At 37.5% G+C, this 19,616-nt stretch overlaps 1 protein-coding gene across 1 annotated transcript in view; it reads left to right on the top strand.

Moving 5' to 3' along the window:
- The window catches only part of BNC2 (basonuclin 2), a 226,929-nt gene extending 216,835 nt beyond the window's left edge, over window positions 1–10,094 (top strand). The window contains exon 5 of the mRNA XM_054287862.1: window positions 9,434–10,094. Within this exon, the coding sequence (XP_054143837.1) occupies window positions 9,434–10,094 (661 nt within the window). The remainder of the gene's footprint in view (window positions 1–9,433) is intronic.
- Window positions 10,095–19,616: the final 9,522 nt, after the last annotated feature.

A 19,616-nucleotide genomic window follows, 5' to 3' on the forward strand; every position in this document is an offset into this window, starting at 1 on the left:
AAATAAATGGTTTACAGATTTGCTGTGGCACCTGAAATTGTACAAAACTATCCCTCGACCTCAGGTTTTATTATTATTATTTTGAACTTGAGGTTCAATCAATAAAGAATCTGTAAATCTCCTAAGCAAACCATGAGATAATGTGCTGCTGTGCATCAACATCTAGAGAAAATATTTGGTTTGAAATCAGAGCTAGGGGAAAACTAGGAAATCTATCTGAATTTTTTCTTTATTTCTGCATAAACTGAAACTTGGAGTTCAGTAAAATTCATGAGTGGCATGCTGAACTTTAGGGTGTGTTTGTCAAAAACTTGCAAAATTATCACTTTTGGCTCTAGCAGTAAAATTAAATGAAGGATGAAAACTTCTGATTGCAAAACTGGGTTGATGTAAAATTTAGATCATTTAGGTTTGAAAAGAAATATTAATGCATGTATTCTTCATTCCTTTAGTATATCTTAAGGGAAAATGCATCTTGTGTCAAGGACTAGCAAATACTTCCACAGAGTGGATATGAGCACTTCATGCAGGACTGCAGTACACTGCACCAGCTAAACTTCTCTGTAGAGCTTGTGTAAATTGTAGAAAAAGCTTTTGAGTGATCGACAGCAGTGCTAAGCACCTGTTTTGCCCATCAAAGGACTTTGTCATATGTATAACGACTTCTTGTGCCTGTAACATTGTGACACTGCGTTAGTTCACTTAGAAAATATTCTGTCAGATAAATCCTCTTATTCTAAACTTTCTCAGCCCGTCCAACAGTGCTGGCTATTTTGTAATGAGTCTGTTTTGCTTCCAGGCAGCTAGTAAAGTGAGAGGTTGAAGTGTTGCAACACAGTTCTGATAGTTTCTCAGCAACTTTGGCAAGTATGCCAGTCGTTGTGCTTTTAGTTTTTAACATCTTTTGATCTTTAATGGACAACAATATTAATATATTAAAGAGTTCACCATAACCTCAATGCTTCTGAGCATGCACAACTGTTGTGAATGCATAATTCTGTTCACACCATAAGGACCATTTCATTAAACACCTCAACAGGCGTGTACTGAATTATTGCACCTTTCAAAAGTCCCAAGCCTGACAGATTGGGTTTTTCTAATTATTTGGTAGCAAAAATTGCCAACAAATATCAGTTTCATATTTAACCTATTTGCCCACACAATCAACTATCCTGCCTTCCTAAATGCTATCACTGCATTAACATTTTTTATGCATTCCATGGTGATGATAAATTGTTTTCTGACTCTAACTGTGGATTAAGTATGCAAAAGGCATGTTTGCCACTGCCAACAAACCAATAATTCTCACTAGCATCTTCAGAGTTACAACATTTATAAAGTTGCAAAGTGGAGTAAACAAACCATCTGTTTGGCTTTACCATATATGTCATGCTCTCTTATTAGCATATTACAATTCATTTAGTAAACAAATTTGGTGATTTTGTTCATGTCAAAGTTAGAGGGAGCTTGAAGATGATTAACATTCCTGGGACAGGCACATTAATACATTGCTTCCTCTGCAAAGTTAAATCGCTTCTCAGGAGAATCACCCCTTGTTGACAAGATGAGACTGTCAATTTTGTTTGCCTGCCACATTAGGGGCCATAAGGGGATGGGAAGCTCTGAGAAAGAGGAGCAGTGTAGGCAGCATAATTCACTGTGAATTGAAAAAAGAAGTCTAATTCTGATAAATGGTCGACCCCAATACATCCTACCTGTTATTACAACAGACGTGCCGTATCTGTGCAGTAAATTAGTTAAACCCCTAAAGAGTTTGATAGGAGCTTATCTTCAAGTGAATAATTTGAGTGTAGAGGGAGCTGTCTCCGTGACCAGTGTGAGTGATTTGTTTCATATTGAAAGGGATTGAAATGACTGGGCTCCACATCTTTAATTTGCAAGAACTTGCTTGTCCTTTATTTCCTGTATTTAATAAGCACTGGGGGTTTTTTTACTTTTTTTAATAGGTGCTGAACTGTATTTTACCTTTTGAATTTTCTTCCTATGAAAGGTTAATATTTTTCAGATTCTGTGCAATTTTAGGCCTTAAGAGCTGATGCTATTACCTTTTTCATGTAGAAATGCCATGGTTTTATCAGGTAGTATAGTATTTTTGCTTTGACTCTTTCTGAAGTGTAGCCTCTATACCTACTTTTCCCCTAACACTCAGAGGCAAATCAAATATGATCTAATACATCGAAGCACTAATGTCCAGACTTAAACTTTGTCCTTGTTCAGATGAATGTGAATTTTATAATTTAGGTCAGATCAGGATCTCAAACTGTTACAATCTTTGCTTAGATTTATGGATTTTTTTTCTTTTTAATTAAAAGAACGCAAAACAAAACAAACCCTGTATCAAAGACTGCTGATAGAGTGCCAAAATTAGAACAGTAAGTGAGACAATAATTTCTTTAACAGTTTCTGCTACTAATTAAATACCAGGAACTGTTTTATTGTTGGTTCTCGTAACCAAATGGGAGAAATGATTGCTGCTTCTTTCTTGAAGAAGTATCAGAATTGAGGCCATTTCTTTCTCATAAATATGTACACTGTTATATTTAGCCAGAGTCAGTCTTACTTTCTGGTTCTTTGATTTTAGCTGCATGAAACTCAGCACTTTCAGTCTGCAGAGATTCTGAGAAACCATAAAATTCTGGGTTTACTTTCCATAGTGTTCACCTATTTTGGGCCTTTCTATGGGTTGCAGGCTTAAACAAGCAGGAAAGGGACATGAAATTGAGGTAAGAACATATTACTAAATTGTGTTAGAAACTAAAATTGTGTGAAAATTTAAAACAAAACCAAAAGTCTTAATTCTCTTTGCCTTTGAGGTGAAGAGAAACAAAGAAAATTTTCCTTTAACATTTCATTAAAGGTAAAAATGAAGGCTGAATACTGAGCTGAAGAAAAAAATCTCAGAGGAGGGGTAATGAAAATTTCATTGTTTATATTTTAAACCAGATTGATAGAGCTTAGTTGTAAACTAAGTATAGCAGGAGGATAGCTTTTATGGGGCCTGTACAACTGGAGCAGTAACTTCCATATCTAGCTTTAATCAGTGGTTCATCAGTTTATACATAAATCACCAGCCAATTGTGTTCTGGCCTTTGATTTTCTAACAAAATCTTCTCAAACCTTTGAAGATTTTGCGTTTTCAGGTTTTACAACCCAATAGTAGCTTTTGTCTTCTTTAAAAAAAACAAATCTACTGTCACTCAGAAAAAACATAATTAGACAAAAAATAATTTTATGCTGTCTTTACATGCATTAAGTCTCAAAATATAATTTTATAGTGTTACTTAATGCTGGGATCACTTATTGATCTTGAAACAAAGCCCACTGAAGACTGATGGCCTCCTGCTGTCACATTCTGTTTGTGATTTCTTTGCAGTGTAAGAATGGTAGGGCTAGGTGGTATTAATTTATCAAATCATGTGTTTGCCAGAAAAGTCATGTTCAGAATATCTGAAATGTAAGAAATTGGGACGGTGGCTTTCTTGGAAATATAGGAAGAATGGTTGTGGCTGGATACAACTAGAAATGTGGGAATAGTTTCAGAATTTTAATGAACAATACAGTTTACTTTGATGATTGACTGAGATCTTTATCAGGGAGCTTTGTCATTTACAGTCAGACAAGAAGTAGTAGTTAGGACATTTAACTGGGACATCAGTTGGCTTGGCTTTTCTGTCTCACTGCATGAAGCAGTGGAAAATGGGTTTACACAGTTCGTAACAAATGTGCATCTCTTTCATTCTCACTCCTTTTCTCTCCCTCATCCCATAATATTTAAGTGTAATCGTACTTTCTTCATGCTAAAATAATTAATAAAATAATACCATATGCTTAATTTTCAACCCCCTGTCCTGTTCTGAGCTGTGAACACATTCTAATTTTTCATGCAGTTAGTTTTGTGCCCTCTATAATGCTCACATCTAAATAAACAGCTCTAAAATGCTCACATCTAAAAAAACCAGCTCTCTTAATCTGAATTCTCTCTTTCTGCTCTGTGCATCAGAGATGAGGTTTGCCGTGGTGAAGATAGGACTGCAGCTATGGCCACATCCAAATTTGGCCTTGAGTCATCCATAGGACTCATGCCAATTTCTATATCAGGACAAATTCTACTCTGATAAATTCCTTCTCCCTCACTTCAGAATGAAATTAAAAGACTGACTAAATAAAAAAAACTAAACTAAAGTGGCCACTACATTTTTTCTTTCCAACAAATGGACAGTAAATTAACAAAATCAGATTCCTTGACAAGTATAGAAGGAAACTGCTAAAGAGATCCCAGTCAGGATTTATGATCTGTGTAAATAGAATGTACGTTTAATTTACCATATTTCCTAGGCTTATAATCCCCGTCCTTCGGTTGGTGCACAGTGCATTTGTCACTAAAAAATTTGCAAGTAGTAGGTGGAGTGTAACCAACAGTGAATTCTGGTAAAGAAAGAATACTTCCATGAACTGCGCAAGAGGAGGAAAATAGTAACACAAGTGAGATCATGCCCAGAATCAGGGAGCTTCTGTAACTCTTGTGGGATTCTGCATTGCATTGCTGCTGAAGTTCCTGTCTGAAAAGGCAGCGGTGAACTCAGAGGTTGACATTTCACCACAACCACACATCTTATGTGTATGATCATTATCATTATTATCCTCATGGCAGAACTGCTCTACTCTTTAGCCAAATTCACTCTAGTGAGAGCTTTGCATACACTTTTGCCTTCCATCTAAGTAATTAATTAACAGTAACTTGGAAAGTGTGGTATTTATGTTAAAAAAAATCAGATCTTCTGGGTCCTAGAATTTGCTCAAACTTCCTTGCCACACCAAGCTACAATTCAAAGCATCTTGGAAAAAATACACTCCTCATTTTTATAGTATCTGACATGTACTACAGACCTCAACAGGTATTTGGAAATTCTTTGCCCCAGACGGTATTTTCAGAACCAGCCCTCCTCACCATCCCTTGTAGCCTAGGAACTGATAGGTATAGTAAATGAAGCAGAGTGAGATATGCCTTTAGTTAAACTCATTTGATGGCATATTTCTGTCTGGAAGACTTCAATCACCAGTTCTCTCTACACAACATTTCCACTGTGAGGATCAAATGCCATTCTGGTAGTTGATGTACAAATGAACAATCTAGGAAGTCCAGAGGCTTTCAAAGGATTTAATAAGGTCAAATATTTTGTTTCATACACATGTATTTATTTCTCCCAATCATTTAGGTTCTTTAAGTTCTTTTCCCTGCAGATACAGCAGCAGTTGAAGTGTTGCAAATGACACCAGAGATGGCCTTAAATTAGCTAGCTGAGGTAGGAGAAGTAATGAAGCCATGGCAAGATGAAGCTCAGCAGGTTTTGGCATATTTTGCTTCAAGATTTTCTGTCTGTTTGATGGCAGTATTCATGTATTGGCACAAATCACTCTGCCCAGGCTGTGCCTCGGCTTACTTTGGGACCACTGTTTACACATACCTGGGAGCAGAGGAGGAAGACGTAAGGAGCTCTGTAAATCACATCAGGGAACAGAATAGCTGAAGCAAGAAACTTTAGGTGTCATGGGGAGGAGCAGATGAACAAGATGACAGGTGGTTAGCATTGGCTGAGGGCTCATAGGGGTCTCCTAGGGTTTGGGAGTGACAAAGCAGAGGAGAAAGGGTAGGATTAGGATGGAAAATGTGTGTTTGGTATGCAAAAGGGGGTCTGAGACTTTCGGGTTTTTAATAAGATCTCAAAACTTCAGTATCTAAATAAATGAATTTTTTTCACAACTCATACCTCCTTCTCCACTAGAATATTTTCACAAATGATATTTAGGGACAGTATTAAGCACAAGTGAAATAGATTAAGAAATGAATGTAAAAGAATCAATTCTTTTGAACTGTGGTTGCATAATGGAAATCGACTGCTATGAATGAACCTATGTTCAGAAGTTATGAACAGCAGAGCTAATGCACTGCCATGAGTTCATCTTTATTATTGCATTACACCTGAATCAATTGATAAAGTAGCTTCTTTTTAAGGCTAGGAATGGCACTTAATTGAATAAAAGTCAATGTAATTATATTAGGAGAATCCAACAGTACTGCTGACAGCGGAAAAGGGACACTACTGAGCAGGGTGCCAGAACTGGTCCGCACATTTCTGCACATCGTTTGCCTGACAGATATTATGGGCTGGTACATACTTTAACTAGATTACTGATTGTTACTGCTGTAAGTGAGAATTTAATAAGGGAGGCATCTCTTCTTATCAGAGCATCAGCAGAGTTTGCATCCCTCCACTGGTCTTTCTCAGAATGGCCTTTGTCTACGTGGGGCTTGGTGCCCCCTCTTTAACATGGCAGTTCATTCTTATCTCTTCATTTAGTGAATGCTGAAGGTTTTTTCACTGCATGCCTGACTGTTGTTTTTCTCAGCAGAAAACCAAGGAAATAGAAAGTACAAATGCATGGAAGCAACAATTACAGTTATCCTAACTAGCTTGTATGCTGAAACAAATTCCCATAACACAGGAGTGAAGAGGGGAGAGAAGGGGAGAAATTATAAGTACACACATGAGTACTTTATGAATAGTTTGCAGTTAGCCTTATGATGATAAGCACAAATGTGCTTTTACAGTCATTTAATAACTCTGGTCAGTGTGGACAGGCCTTCACAGTAAGCGTTTCCTGTACTGCACTTAGCAACTTTACACGGAGCTATATTCCATCTGAAACCAGGAAGGCAAGGGACCATCAGGACTACTGTTTATAATTCATGTATGTGCACTGCATGCATCTGTTCAGAACTCATTTGTGGATAATAATCGGTATGGTGTGAATATACTTTGATTAATTTGCATTATGTTTTCTGTATTGTGTGATTGAGTCAGTATCCATCAGGACAACAGTATAAATGATATTACAGCTGACAAAAACCAGGTTCACAATCAAGACTTTTTTTTAAGTCTGTGTTTTATTGGTTTCAGATTTTTTTTTTAACCAGATATGTCTGGATTGGAATGTGAATTTGTTCTCTCTCTCTCTTTCTCTCTCTCTCTCTCTCTATCTCTCCTCCCCCTCCCCTTTCTTTCTCTTTTCTCCGCTCCTCTCTCTCTTTTGTGATCTCAATTTAGCAAAAGATTAGAAAGCTGATCTTATCACAAGGTAAGCTCAGCCTTCCTAAGTGCAGTGTGGGGATATGCATAATTACACTTCTATGCCTCAAAAAAGCAATGGTGCTATATTTGCTTGTGTGAAAAGAGTATTTCCCATGTGGGACAAAACCAAGAAATACTCTCCACTTTTTTTCCACCCTTGCCCATACCTCTCAACTGTCTCTCATTAGGAGAGAAATCCTCTGTTCTAGACCACCCCCTTACTGGAATAATTGTATCCCAAGCACACGCAATTCAATTAAACTACATTTTAGTATCAGTTTTATGTCAGATAACAGTTACTTGCATTTGCAGATGAATGGGACATATTAGTTCTATTGCTGTTTGTTTATTCCCTTAAGTTACATGCAATAGATAAATTAATCACAAAGTGTTAGAAAATTACAGAGATTTACTCCACATCAATTTAATCTTCCTACATTTGCATTTGTTTTATTTATTTGCATTGCATTGCTGTACCATGTTTGCGACTTCAGTTGGTTGAGAGGTATGTTTTAAAGGGTTTCTTAAAATAAAAGCTTCCAATAAGGACATATTGCTAATAGCTATTGTTCCTCTTCTCCCTTTTTTGTTAATGAAGGACCTGAATGTCTGTAAAATATTTGATCATTGTTGTGTCTTCCCTTGCCAGTTTTGTACCTAGTGCTTTTTGCAAATTAAGCTATTCCTATGTTAAAATTCTCTCTTTCTCTCTCTCTTTCCCCACCCTCCTCCCGCTCCCCACCCCCCTCTTCTTTTCCCTCCTACATTTGGGCTCTGATCTGCAATTTATAATGGGCAGACAGACTGGTGAGTCTGCATGTTGTAAATTGCGGGTTTGGGTCCTTAGCTTGCAAAGAATGTTATGCAGTAGAACTTCGCTAATTCTTTTTTTGCTGACTCGAAATTCAAGTCACCCTCCAAAGAAGCTGAATAAATATTTGTCATTTCCTTAGCAATGCTGCACATTCTGAAAACTGAACCCTAAAGTTTTCTATTACTGAAAACTTTGCACTGATATCCTATACTTAAGCACTTCAGCAAAATGAGCATGTTCTGTGTTCTGAGGTTTTGATGTCCGTCATGTTTGTTGGTTGCATCATTAATTCAGAAAATGCAGTTTTTCAAAGAGGGTTTCCTGACACTACTGCAAATCAGTGAGGTTCTACTGCAGTGGATTAATAAAGCCAATGCCAAAAGTGGAGAGTAGAATGCAGTTTCAAATAATAGGCTATTTTACACATTTACTAACCGAAAGGCTTACATTGTTTGCAAATGTAGAGCTTTATTTCTTGAGAGCAAAGGCCCAGATCCTGTGAAACACTTTAGAGTTTTTTAATTTGCAGCTCTTGGGATCTAGTTTAAAATCCACCTCCATCAATGACAGTTTTCCATTGCCTTGAATATCTGCAGTAACTTCAGCAAATACCTAAACCAAACCATGCTTAAGGTTTTTGATTGATTTGAGGCAAAATTCTCACTGCCAATAATGGGGTTTTTTACTGGACATTACACTGCTTGAGTCAATCAGCACTGCATGCAGACAGTGCAGGGAAGAGGACAAGGAGGAGTGGCAGTGACAACTTAGAAGGATGAAATCACTAACTTTGACTAAGATTTTCAGAAACTTACATGTAGATTTCAAAGACTTGTTCTCTTAAACCCCTCAAGTCTTCTTCATCTTGGTTTGGCCTGATTCTGAATCCCTTTATACAAGAATTAAATTACCAGAATCAGGACCTCTGACAATGTCTTATTTGGTTACCTTTATTTTACTTTGCTCAGATATTTCACTTACAGAGTTATGTGAATACATATATATATATATATAAATATAAACATCTTTTTATGTATGTATGTATGAATAAGTATATAAAAACATGGCTAGACACACATTCCATATATTAATATTTTTGCCTATCGAAGAGAAAGAAAGTCAGCAGGGATTCAGGAATCAAGAAGATAATTTTGTACTTTTTGCTAGTACAATTTATTATTTTTTAAATTTCAAATAAAAGGGCTGTAGCTGCTGTTGGAGACTAATGTTGAGGAGCAGCAGCTAAAAAGAAAAGCAATAAGGGGGGGAATTTGCTTGTTTTGTTTAGTTTTTATGTTGCAATTTGCCCACTTATAAAAAGACTGAAATTTCCAAGCAACGTGGATAGAGGATATTTTTATGCGAAATTATCAGTAAATCATAATTTGGATTTGGTGCTTGTTGACTGTATGTTTAATCAAAAATACTGTACATTTTTCCTTTTCTCCCTTCCCTCTTCCTTTCCCAGACACAGTGCTAACATAAACCTGCACCGTAAACTGTTGACCAAAGAACTGGATGACATGGGCTTGGACACTTCACAGCCTTCCCTTAGTAAGGACCTCCGCGATGAATTTTTGGTGAAGATATATGGCGCTCAGCATCAGATGGGGCTTGACATAAGGGAAGACACCTCCTCGCCTGCTGGCACTGAGGATTCCCATATGAATGGGTACGGCAGGGGCATGGCAGAAGACTATATGGTACTAGACCTGAGCACCACCTCCAGCATCCAGTCCAGCAGCAGTATCCATTCCTCAAGAGAATCCGATGCAGGAAGCGATGAGGGTATTCTCCTGGACGACGTCGATGGGGCAAGTGACAGCGGGGAATCTGCCCACAAAGCAGATGCCCCTGCCTTAGCTGTAGGTATGGGCACCGATGTCCCAGGATCCCTCATGTTCAACAGTGTTTCGGTGAGCAACGGTGGGATAATGTGTAACATTTGCCACAAAATGTACAGCAACAAGGGAACCCTCAGAGTGCACTACAAAACAGTGCACTTGCGAGAAATGCACAAGTGCAAAGTCCCTGGGTGCAACATGATGTTCTCCTCTGTCCGTAGCCGAAACCGGCACAGCCAGAACCCCAATCTGCATAAAAACATTCCTTTCACTTCGGTAGATTAGGTCAAGGATGGACACAGCATAATGCCAGCTCTCAGAGAGGGCCCACTACATCTGAACTGCCATATACAGTCTCCCTTCATATATATGCATATATATGTATATGTATATGTATATGTATATGTATATGTATACACACACTCATAAATATACATATATATATATATATAATTTTTTCTTTTCTTTTTTAGCGAAAGAAAAAAACACCAGGTGCTTTTTCCCCTTTCTTGGTTGTTGGGGTTTTTTTCTTTTTTTTTTTTTTCTTTTTTAGTAGAAACAAAAACGTAGGACCTTTAATTTGGGGGAAGAGATTCTTGATAAAAAAACAAACAAAACCAAACAAACAAACAACAAACAACAAATAGAAAAACTGCAGTTGTTCCCTAGTTCTGTTAGAATGTTTTTGGTCATCTCCAAAGAGCCAGTTTGTTCTTCCCATAACTTTTGCCTGAAAAAAAAGAACAAAAAAGAACAACAAAAACCAAACCCAAAACGAAACAAAAAAAAGAACAAAAAAACACACAAAAAATCCCCCCAAAAATACAAAAAAATTGCAAACAAACAAAAAGAGAAAGAAAAAACAATCTACTTAGTTGTCTTTGTGTCTTCTAAGCATTGGGGATAACGTTCTACTAAGCATGGCTGTTACACTTGTATATATATATTGAGCCTTGACAGGCCTATGATGTAAAACAATTGTATTGATGGTGGTTTAACTCTAATTTTTTTGCTTAATTTTTACAGTTACCTTCAGCTGTTAGATAAGCAGGAAAAATAGTTTGCTGCCTAGTTTTACTCATTTATGTTAGCTTTAATGCACATTTTTAAAAGAACCACGGTCTTGTTTTAACTACCTGCTAGATATAAGTAATACAGAGGTGCTGGCATGCTTTACAGTACCTGATTTGATACAGTTTTTTTGTCTTGTACTATTACATAAATCCAGTCATGCACTTTTTCGTACACTACAAGGGGATGTGTAATAATATCCATGCTTTTTTTTTTTTCTTAAACTATTGCCATATTTTCAGTAAGTGTCTTTAAAAAAAATACACTTAGATAAAAGTGATCTGGTCAGTATGAGGGCATGAATGCCAAGCAAAGAGTATTAGTGTTTAGTGTTAATACAAAAGTGCCAACTTTGCACACATTTTGAAAAAAGAAAATGTAGTTGTACACCATAACCACAGTTGTAGTTTTTGGACTACACACAGAAAAATACTGGGGAGGGAACAGAGGTAAAGTGAAATACAGAATTCTTGGTGCTTTTTTCAAGTGCCAATTATTACTAGAAATAATAGTGCATCCTTATTCCTTATATACTACATTGCATAAAAGTGAAAAAAAATCCCCAGAATTTTGTCATGTGAACCAGTAGAAATTTTGTTTTGTCAAACATGCATAATATTTGGGGATACAAATGCTGATACTACTTGTCACAGAACAAAGATGAATATAATTTTGTGTGCTTCTTATTATAGCCTGGATTTTTGTGGTGTTTTAAAAAAAAATCAAAATGAACAGGGAAATAATGTTAACTATGTTGTTCTGTAAAGTTGTCTTTTTTGCAATGGAAAGTGCTGTAGTATGATTAAGGCATGTTTTATAGAAACAATCAAAAGAAATTAATGACAGAAGCACTTAGTAGCTCTGAAAATATATGCTGGACTTTTTATTGGGTAACTTTCCCTTTGGATAAAATTAGAAGACAGAGAAAAAGGATGTCTAGTTGTGTTAATGTTTTGTGTTTCACTCGCATGATTTGTCAGAAAATAACAAAAGTCCAAGAAATATAGTGAGCAAGAGAGTGAGCCCAACCAGGAGACAGAGAAGGAGCAAGCAGTTATGAAAGGCAGAGAGAAAGGAGGCTGCCCTCTGAATTTTTTTGTTTCCTGTGTTTACACATGTTGCTTGAGCTGGTAAACCACACTGGCAGCCTTAGTTACCACAACATACTGACAGAGGGATGGTATTTACTTAAGCTCAATCTACAGCCAAAGCCATTAGGATGTGTGTTGTAGACTCTTTTCTTTACAAAACGAATAACAATAACAAAATCAAAAAACAAACAAACAAAGCAACCCCTAAGGGATATTTCAGCATACAATAAAATATTCCTTCAGTGAGAATGTGTTCCTTTTCTGTATTTACTGACCCAGAACATTATTCTTAGCAAAGAGTCAGAAATGCTCCATTGTTTCAGCTTGTTGCTGTATTGTTTTGCTGTGCATTTTGATTATTCTTACTTTTTAGGTCCACTTGAGTACTTAACTCCTATTACATTTTCTAGAGGAAACTCTTAATATAGATTTCCTCTTTTTTAGCATGTTTTATGCATTTCAATATTTTTGTTTCCAAAAGTAAGAATCAGTATCTAATAAATCAGTATTTCCAGTTGTAGAAAATAAAAGAAAAGTATTTCTCTATGAATTCTCATTATGTTCCTATGAGTTACAAGCCTCTGATCATTTTTTTATTTTGTGCACTCATGAAGCCCTGAAAACATTTGTGAATTCCACAGAAACTTTAAGAAAAATTTACCTTCTGGTTTATCAAAAAGAAACTTTATAGCAAAAAAGTAAGCTGTTTCACTGACATTTTTCTTTCATCTTTTTTATTTTCTTCAAAACCTCGACTACTTTGCCTTGTTAAATTGAGTGATATGCTTTGTTTTGTTTTATATTGTGCAAGCTCAGTGTGTTTGTGAGAAAGGTAAATTAGAACAGTAAGGGTGCATTTTTCCAAAACACATGAACCTTTGTAGTGTTACCTATACTGCACTCTCATCTCTCCTCGCAGGCTAATAGGAACAAGTAATACAGAAAGTCTAAAAAATAAAAGAACGAAAATGGAATTATATATACAGGAAAAAACCCACTCTTTTGTAGTATGCACGGTATAAATAAATATAATTTTTTAATGAAAAACGCATTTGAGGTATATAAAGAATTCCTCACTGAATGAATCACTGTTCAGCATTCTTGTTTCACTATGGTTCTGTTAGAGGTCAAATGGGTTTGATAAGCTTGTTTGAAAATTTACACATCACCTGTAGATAACTTCAGAAGATCATTGATATAGAAGGAAAAAAAATCTGCTTATTACATAAAATTGAACAGCACATACTAAAAAGTAAGGAAGAAGGGACAAACCTCCAAAAAACTGTTAGGAGCTCACAAGTCCTATTTTTAATTTCATTCAGATTTTGCTTAATCTATGTAGTAGATATCATTTCTGTCTTGTGGACAGAACACTACTTACTGTTATTTTTAGGCAAATCTAGGCAAAAATAGTTCCTTCAGTGTTAGTGATACTAATGTCAGAAAAGTGACATTCTTTTTTTTAGAAGGGCACTTACAGTTACTTTGAATTGAATGGCATTTCCCTCCTTTCACCTCAGCATGCATCTCTATGAGAATCTGTATTTATCAGAATTGTTCTTGTGGTGGAATTTATATCATCTGACATTATCTGAAAAATTCATAAAGGGGCTCTGGCGTAGCAGCTTGGTTTTACTGAAAGTAGCATTTCTGGGTGATCTCAGCAGACACCCAGAGTGCAGTAATAAGGACCAAACATCTCATCTCTTCAGCACAGAACATGGCCTGTAATGGAGTGATGACATGATAAGTATTGTGCAGTTGCTTATGTTATGACAAATCTGTGGCTATCCCTTTGGTTTCCAAACCTATCAGTCTAAACCATTTTGCAAGAACTAGACCAGCTTTGAGGAAGATCCTCTTTCCTTTACATGGAGTTTGTTCCTTCTTTTTTGGTTCCTGTAGTTATTGTGGTCACTCTTCCCATATTGTTTCACTGTTTTTTTCAAGGTAGTTGCATTTTTCTGTAAATATCAAAAAACCTTGTCTGCAATTAGAAAATAACTGTACTGAACCTCCTTTAGAAACTGAATTATTTGTCTGGAGGTTGTTTAGGATTTTTCTTTTCATTGTGAGGGTTGGAGGATATGGTGGGCCAGGAAAGCATATGTTAATGGTTAATCACTAGGTATCTTTTGAAAAACTGTATGAAAATTTGGAAGGAAAACAGCACAATCAAAGCACAAGAATGGAAACCATGAGTTTTAATACCCCCGGTAGCCCCTTCTAACTTTTTAGCCTCATACCTATCATATCACTTACCCACTTGTGTTTCAGTCTGTTAGGCTATCACTAATACTAATATGATTTTGCCCATAAGTGTGCTTCTGTAAGGACCAATTAGCTGGTATTAGTAAAGAGCTAATTTAACTCATAAATATTTTTGCACACCTTAAAATATTTAGTTGAATTTTCTGAGCTATATTTCAATCAGGTACATTTTATTTTGTAGATGAGATTTTAACCTTGCCTTTGAAATTCTAGCTGATGCTGTGGTGACACTGTAGACGCGCACACAAGGTATAAGCACTGTCACCAAGTCACAACTCAATTTGACAAAATGTGAAAGGTATAGGTTAAAAACTTTAATAGCACATGGACACTGCTCTTAAAGATCTCTCAAAGGCTTTTCATGTCTGAGCTCATAAAATTTGTATGTTTCCTATGGATCTGTAGATATTTTACACAGAAGAAATTCTGTAGCATGTTTGCCATGGGTAAACTTCAGTGTATGTTCCTTCCTTCCTTCCTTCCTTCCTTCCTTCCTTCCTGCCTGCCTGCCTGCCTGCCTTCCTGCCTTCTTCAGTCTCTCCCTCCCTTCTTCACTTTTAACATCCCTTCTGCCCTCTCTGTCTCCCTTCTTCCCTGTCTCCCTTCCTCCTGTTGTGGAACTGAAAGTGTACTTTTTCTGCCTGTTCCGCAAGTTTATACATTTTCCATCACCTATATGTTTCCTATTCCATCCCCAAAAAAGGAACTGTTTAGGAAAAATTAGTCGCGTCAGGTTCTGTGAAGTAGCTGCCAGCAGTGGTCAGTACCTCAGTTGATTTGGTCTAGTACATTTAATAGGAAGTGGGGCTCCCAGGATGCACTTGAGTTTTCCCTGAGTTTTGGCCTTTTCCACCCAGCTGAGGATCTAACATAGTTAAATATATGGGGTAGGAATGTAAAAGCAACAAGACAAAGAGCTGTGTGGGTATCATGAAAGATGATATTTCAAGGTCTGATCTGTTCCAGAGATAGGAACCATTTTCAGGACCAGGGATTTAGTTCCAAAAATTTCTCCTTCAATGTGTATGATATTTTGTAATCAAAATGCTTGATGTGGACCCATTTTTCACATGGTGGTCATTAAGGATGTCAGCTGCTGTCAGAAAATAGGACATATTTTTAGAAATGTATTTGTACTCAAATTCTGCAGGACATTTTCACAGCAACATTGGTGGCAGAGTAAATTATAAGGAAGGGAAAGTGTGTGGTCAAGGAGTGGACGCATGCTCCTCTCAAGTTTTTTTGCCACATATGTGAACAGAACTGTTCTTCAGTCACCAGAATGTTTTTGTCACTTTTCTCTTTGGGTCAACAGAATCACTCTTTTTATTTGAAAGGAGAAGCAAAGGTGTCTGTACTGAGGGCAAGAAGTCAGCAGGGGTTCTCTGTGGGGAAAAGGTGAGTGGCAGACACATGATGGCAGCTGGTATATTTCAGTTCTTTCTAGTTTTGTCTTTTTTCTTATGTAGTGACATAAGGAAAAGACTTTGCTGCTATAGTAACTCAACAAAACAGTGACTGTAGTGCTACTTTGCTAGATAAGCATCAGCATATCCTGCTGTTGCCACATGATGAGTTTGGCTTTTTTCTCCCGTTCTGTAGGGACATAAAAGGAACTCTTTTCCATGCCCATTTCTACTTCAGGAACAGAGCAACATCATATGATGGACTGAACCTTTCACCCACATGTTTGCCCAAATACATGTCTGTTCCAGTCTCATGGTTTCTGTCTCTTCCTGCCAACACTGCAGCATTATCACTGCCTTTAAAATGGCTGTAACAGAGTGAAGTAGCAACTATTTTACATAAGTAGTATTATCTTGAGTCTGTAGTTAACCAGTCTTGTGTGGCTTGTTTTCTCTGTTCAAGTCATGATATTGAATGACAGCTTTGATTTTTTTTTGATCAAGGTATATTGATCATGTATATCCCAATACTGTTGCTGTTATGTTTGGCACTGACACTTAAATGAAAATGGTTCTGGACCACCAAAGGGTTAAAAAATGGACATGTTTTTGACAAGTCCTCTGACTTTTGCCAGTATTATTGTTCATTATGATGACACTGTGTTTTTTTAAATAGCAGCTGTAGTTGTCATGAAACTATTTTCCCATTCCTCTCCTTTAAAGTGTGATGTTGTAAATTCATGTGACCTTTCCTGCAAAGAATAAATATTTCTTTTTTTATATAAGATCTCAAGACAAGGCTTGTTTTGTAACAAATAGTGGCCCATTACAAAGCAGGAAAAAAACTGAGCTGAGCAGAAAGAAGCTTCAGTTCAATTTCACCTCATATCTTTCTAATAACTTACTTGTCACTTTATTACCTTCCAGTAATGTGAATGCTGCTGACAAGACTGTCACACTAACAGCAGACAACACCCTCTCTTCCTTAGCCCCAGCTCTCCTGGCTACTTATTGCACTGGCCCTGAAGGGACACAAACTAATAGTGTGCTTTCAAGTTCAGCACTTGGCCATCAAATATAAAAGGATGTGTAATTGCCTGTTTATCCCCTGTGAAGGTGAAATTGAGTATAAGAACCAGGCTTTCCCTCCCCATTCCCTAACACACACACACACACACACATGCAGACACACACACACACACACCAACATCCACACACATCTGCAGTGAGTGAAGGGAAGTCCCATCTGGAGCACTTTGATTTGTCTTTGGGAAGCCCAAGGCTGCCACTGGCTGCTGTATCGAGCTATCAGGTAGACAGTAACAAGATGGCTTCTTAGCAAAAGGTCAGCTGAGAAATACTGTCTGTAATGGCACTTTTGTCTGCTTATGTAGCAACTAATTGCTTTGTATTGGCATAAGCCATACTGTGCCTGCTAGGAATAGTTGTTTGAATTTGCTACATGTCTTGCTGCATAGGTTCAGTGTCAAACAAGATGCACAGTCTATTTTTTTGACTGGTTTAGCCCATCCCTGGGTAAATTTCAGATCAATCTCATCCTCTTGGGTTCCTATCATGAATGCCAATTCCCTATGTCCCATTCTATTGTCATAGGAGAATCTCCTGCTGAGGTCACTATGAAATTCAGTACAGTTTATCTTCGATAAACGTATCTGAGACACAATCTGCTGATCTCGTGAAAAGAGGAATTTTTTTCTCATTTATACCTTCATTTGCAAGAACGCTGCTAAAAGTACAGGCTCCAGAAGTGCTTCTCAGATGGACCATCAGAAGAGAGAGTTATATAGTGAAGTAACTTGAGAGCACATGCTTTGTTTTAAGAAATTTTAAGTGCATGAAGGCCAGTGCACATGGCTGCATTCACTCCCCTTCTATTTTATTGTGTGCTTTCTGACTGCTGAATGGCAGTTAAAAATTCAGGTAGGCAGAGGAGCTGCTGAAGCATGCTTTCCTTGTAGGGTCTGCAGCATTCCCATGCCAAGATCATAATGCCGGTCCTGCGTGTACCTGTGAGCATTGGGCACTGTGGGTTGAACAGTGCTGGCAGCCAGTGCAGCACCAAAAAGTCAAACACAGGTTTCAGACAAAGCCCGAGACCAAGAGATCTAAACACAGCCATTTTGGGATCAATTAATGGCATTGGTTGGCTGCAGCACCTCTTTGCTGGTTCCAGATGCTAATGCTGTTGACAGACAGCGCCGTGCGGTAATTTGATGTTTGCTGCAACAGAGGTGATGGTGCCCACCGTAAATATGCTAAGGTCCTTTACCAGTCAAAGGTCACTGATCTTTTCCCTCCTTTTCCTTCCGAGTTCATCAGAAGCTACAAGGGTGAAACCAGCAGACAAATTCCTGAGGCCTGTTTGTATCAGAAGTCTAAAGGCTGAGCCCAGACTCTGCTCCCCTGCCAACTCCATGTGTGCATGGCACTGACGGAGGTTGAAGCAGCCGGATGAGCTGACCTGCGATGATGAGCCTGGGTAGCCTTTCTTGCTGTACCATTTCCAAGGCTCTTTGTGAAAACTGAGGACTTTCAGATTGAAGAAATAATTTGTGTCCTTTGTGTGTGTTTTTGAATATGTGTGTGTGAGTGTGAATGTGACAGACAGAGGAGAAACAGACACAGTGTCAGAACAAGGAGCCTTAAAATGAAGACTACAAGTGAGCAAAATTTTATAATTTCCATCACACTTACATAAGCGTATATATATATATTTCCTCATGCATATAAAAGAACAGGAAGAGTCAGGCAGCAAATATCTAATGTGTAGAGAGATTTTTCTGGTGCTCTACAGATTTTTTACATTGCTTCCTTCAAACATTTGGAGACAAATATTTTAGGAAGATTAAGAAAAGCATCCAGGACAATTATATTTCTAGAGAAGAAAGAGAGAGCAAGACTAGCTAAGTGATGCATAAAGGTTTTATAAGGCATCCATTGTCAAACAAAAGGTTGAAAATGATCAGAGGATAATGTACAGTTAGGATGGCAAACTCATCAATAGTTAATTACAACCTGTCCAATTCTGCCACAAAATGCAAGAAGCTATGAACAGCAGCTCTGGGGCACCAGTGGCAGTTGTGCATGCATGTGTTCATGCCTGAGTATGGGACCATTATGCAGTCGTCACATCCAGATCAAGACATTTTCACATCCCCATGCCCCCACCACCTCCTGTACTGATGGGGCAGAATGCATCCCACCCCAGTTACATGTGAAATGGTACGGTAGCCACATGAACTGTGATTCTGAAGATGTTCTTCTTAGTTTACCCCATGACCTACAAAATAAATAGGGACACCTAAGCTGTACACAGGCAGATTAATTCATTATTATTCAATTATACTTTTACATTTTGGAATTTTTTTTAAGTATTATTTTTAACAAGTACTTGTACAACCTTCAGCCATTGTCTTTAATTTTCCCATATTCTTTACCAACCCTTTTCTTTCATTCCAGGAGAGTGTCACATTAAAATTCTCTCAGAAAAGTAACACATCCTCCTAGTGTTCTTCATTTTGGAAGGTTTTATGCATTCCATCTATAAAAATGGTTACTGTTTGTAAAGTGGCAAGTTAATAAAATGGCCACTATTATGTGTGTGTGTGTCATTTAGCTATTTAAAAATACAAAATTCAGCATGCTGCTTTTTCTTGTGCAAACTTTGGTTCTTATATCATATGGGATTCCTTTCCCAGAACATGGCTTGTCTCTGATGGGCAGCATTGGTGTTCTCAGTTCATGCCTCCTGCCTCCAGGTTATAAGAGTGATCTGCATTCCAGAGCAATGTATGTGCAACAGGTGTGTAAGTAAGTTGATCTGAATCTGAGCACAATCTAAATTTACCCTGTCTGAAATTCCACACACTTTTACTTGCCACAAACAGCTCACTGCAACCTGTTTGTACCTATAAAAATAACGTGTTGTAGAGATGGCTGAAGCGATT

This window comes from Melozone crissalis, unplaced genomic scaffold (assembly GCF_028551555.1).
Source record: "Melozone crissalis strain CALT ecotype California unplaced genomic scaffold, PUWL_Pcris_2 ptg000005l_1, whole genome shotgun sequence".
Classification (NCBI taxonomy): Eukaryota; Metazoa; Chordata; class Aves; order Passeriformes; family Passerellidae; genus Melozone; species Melozone crissalis.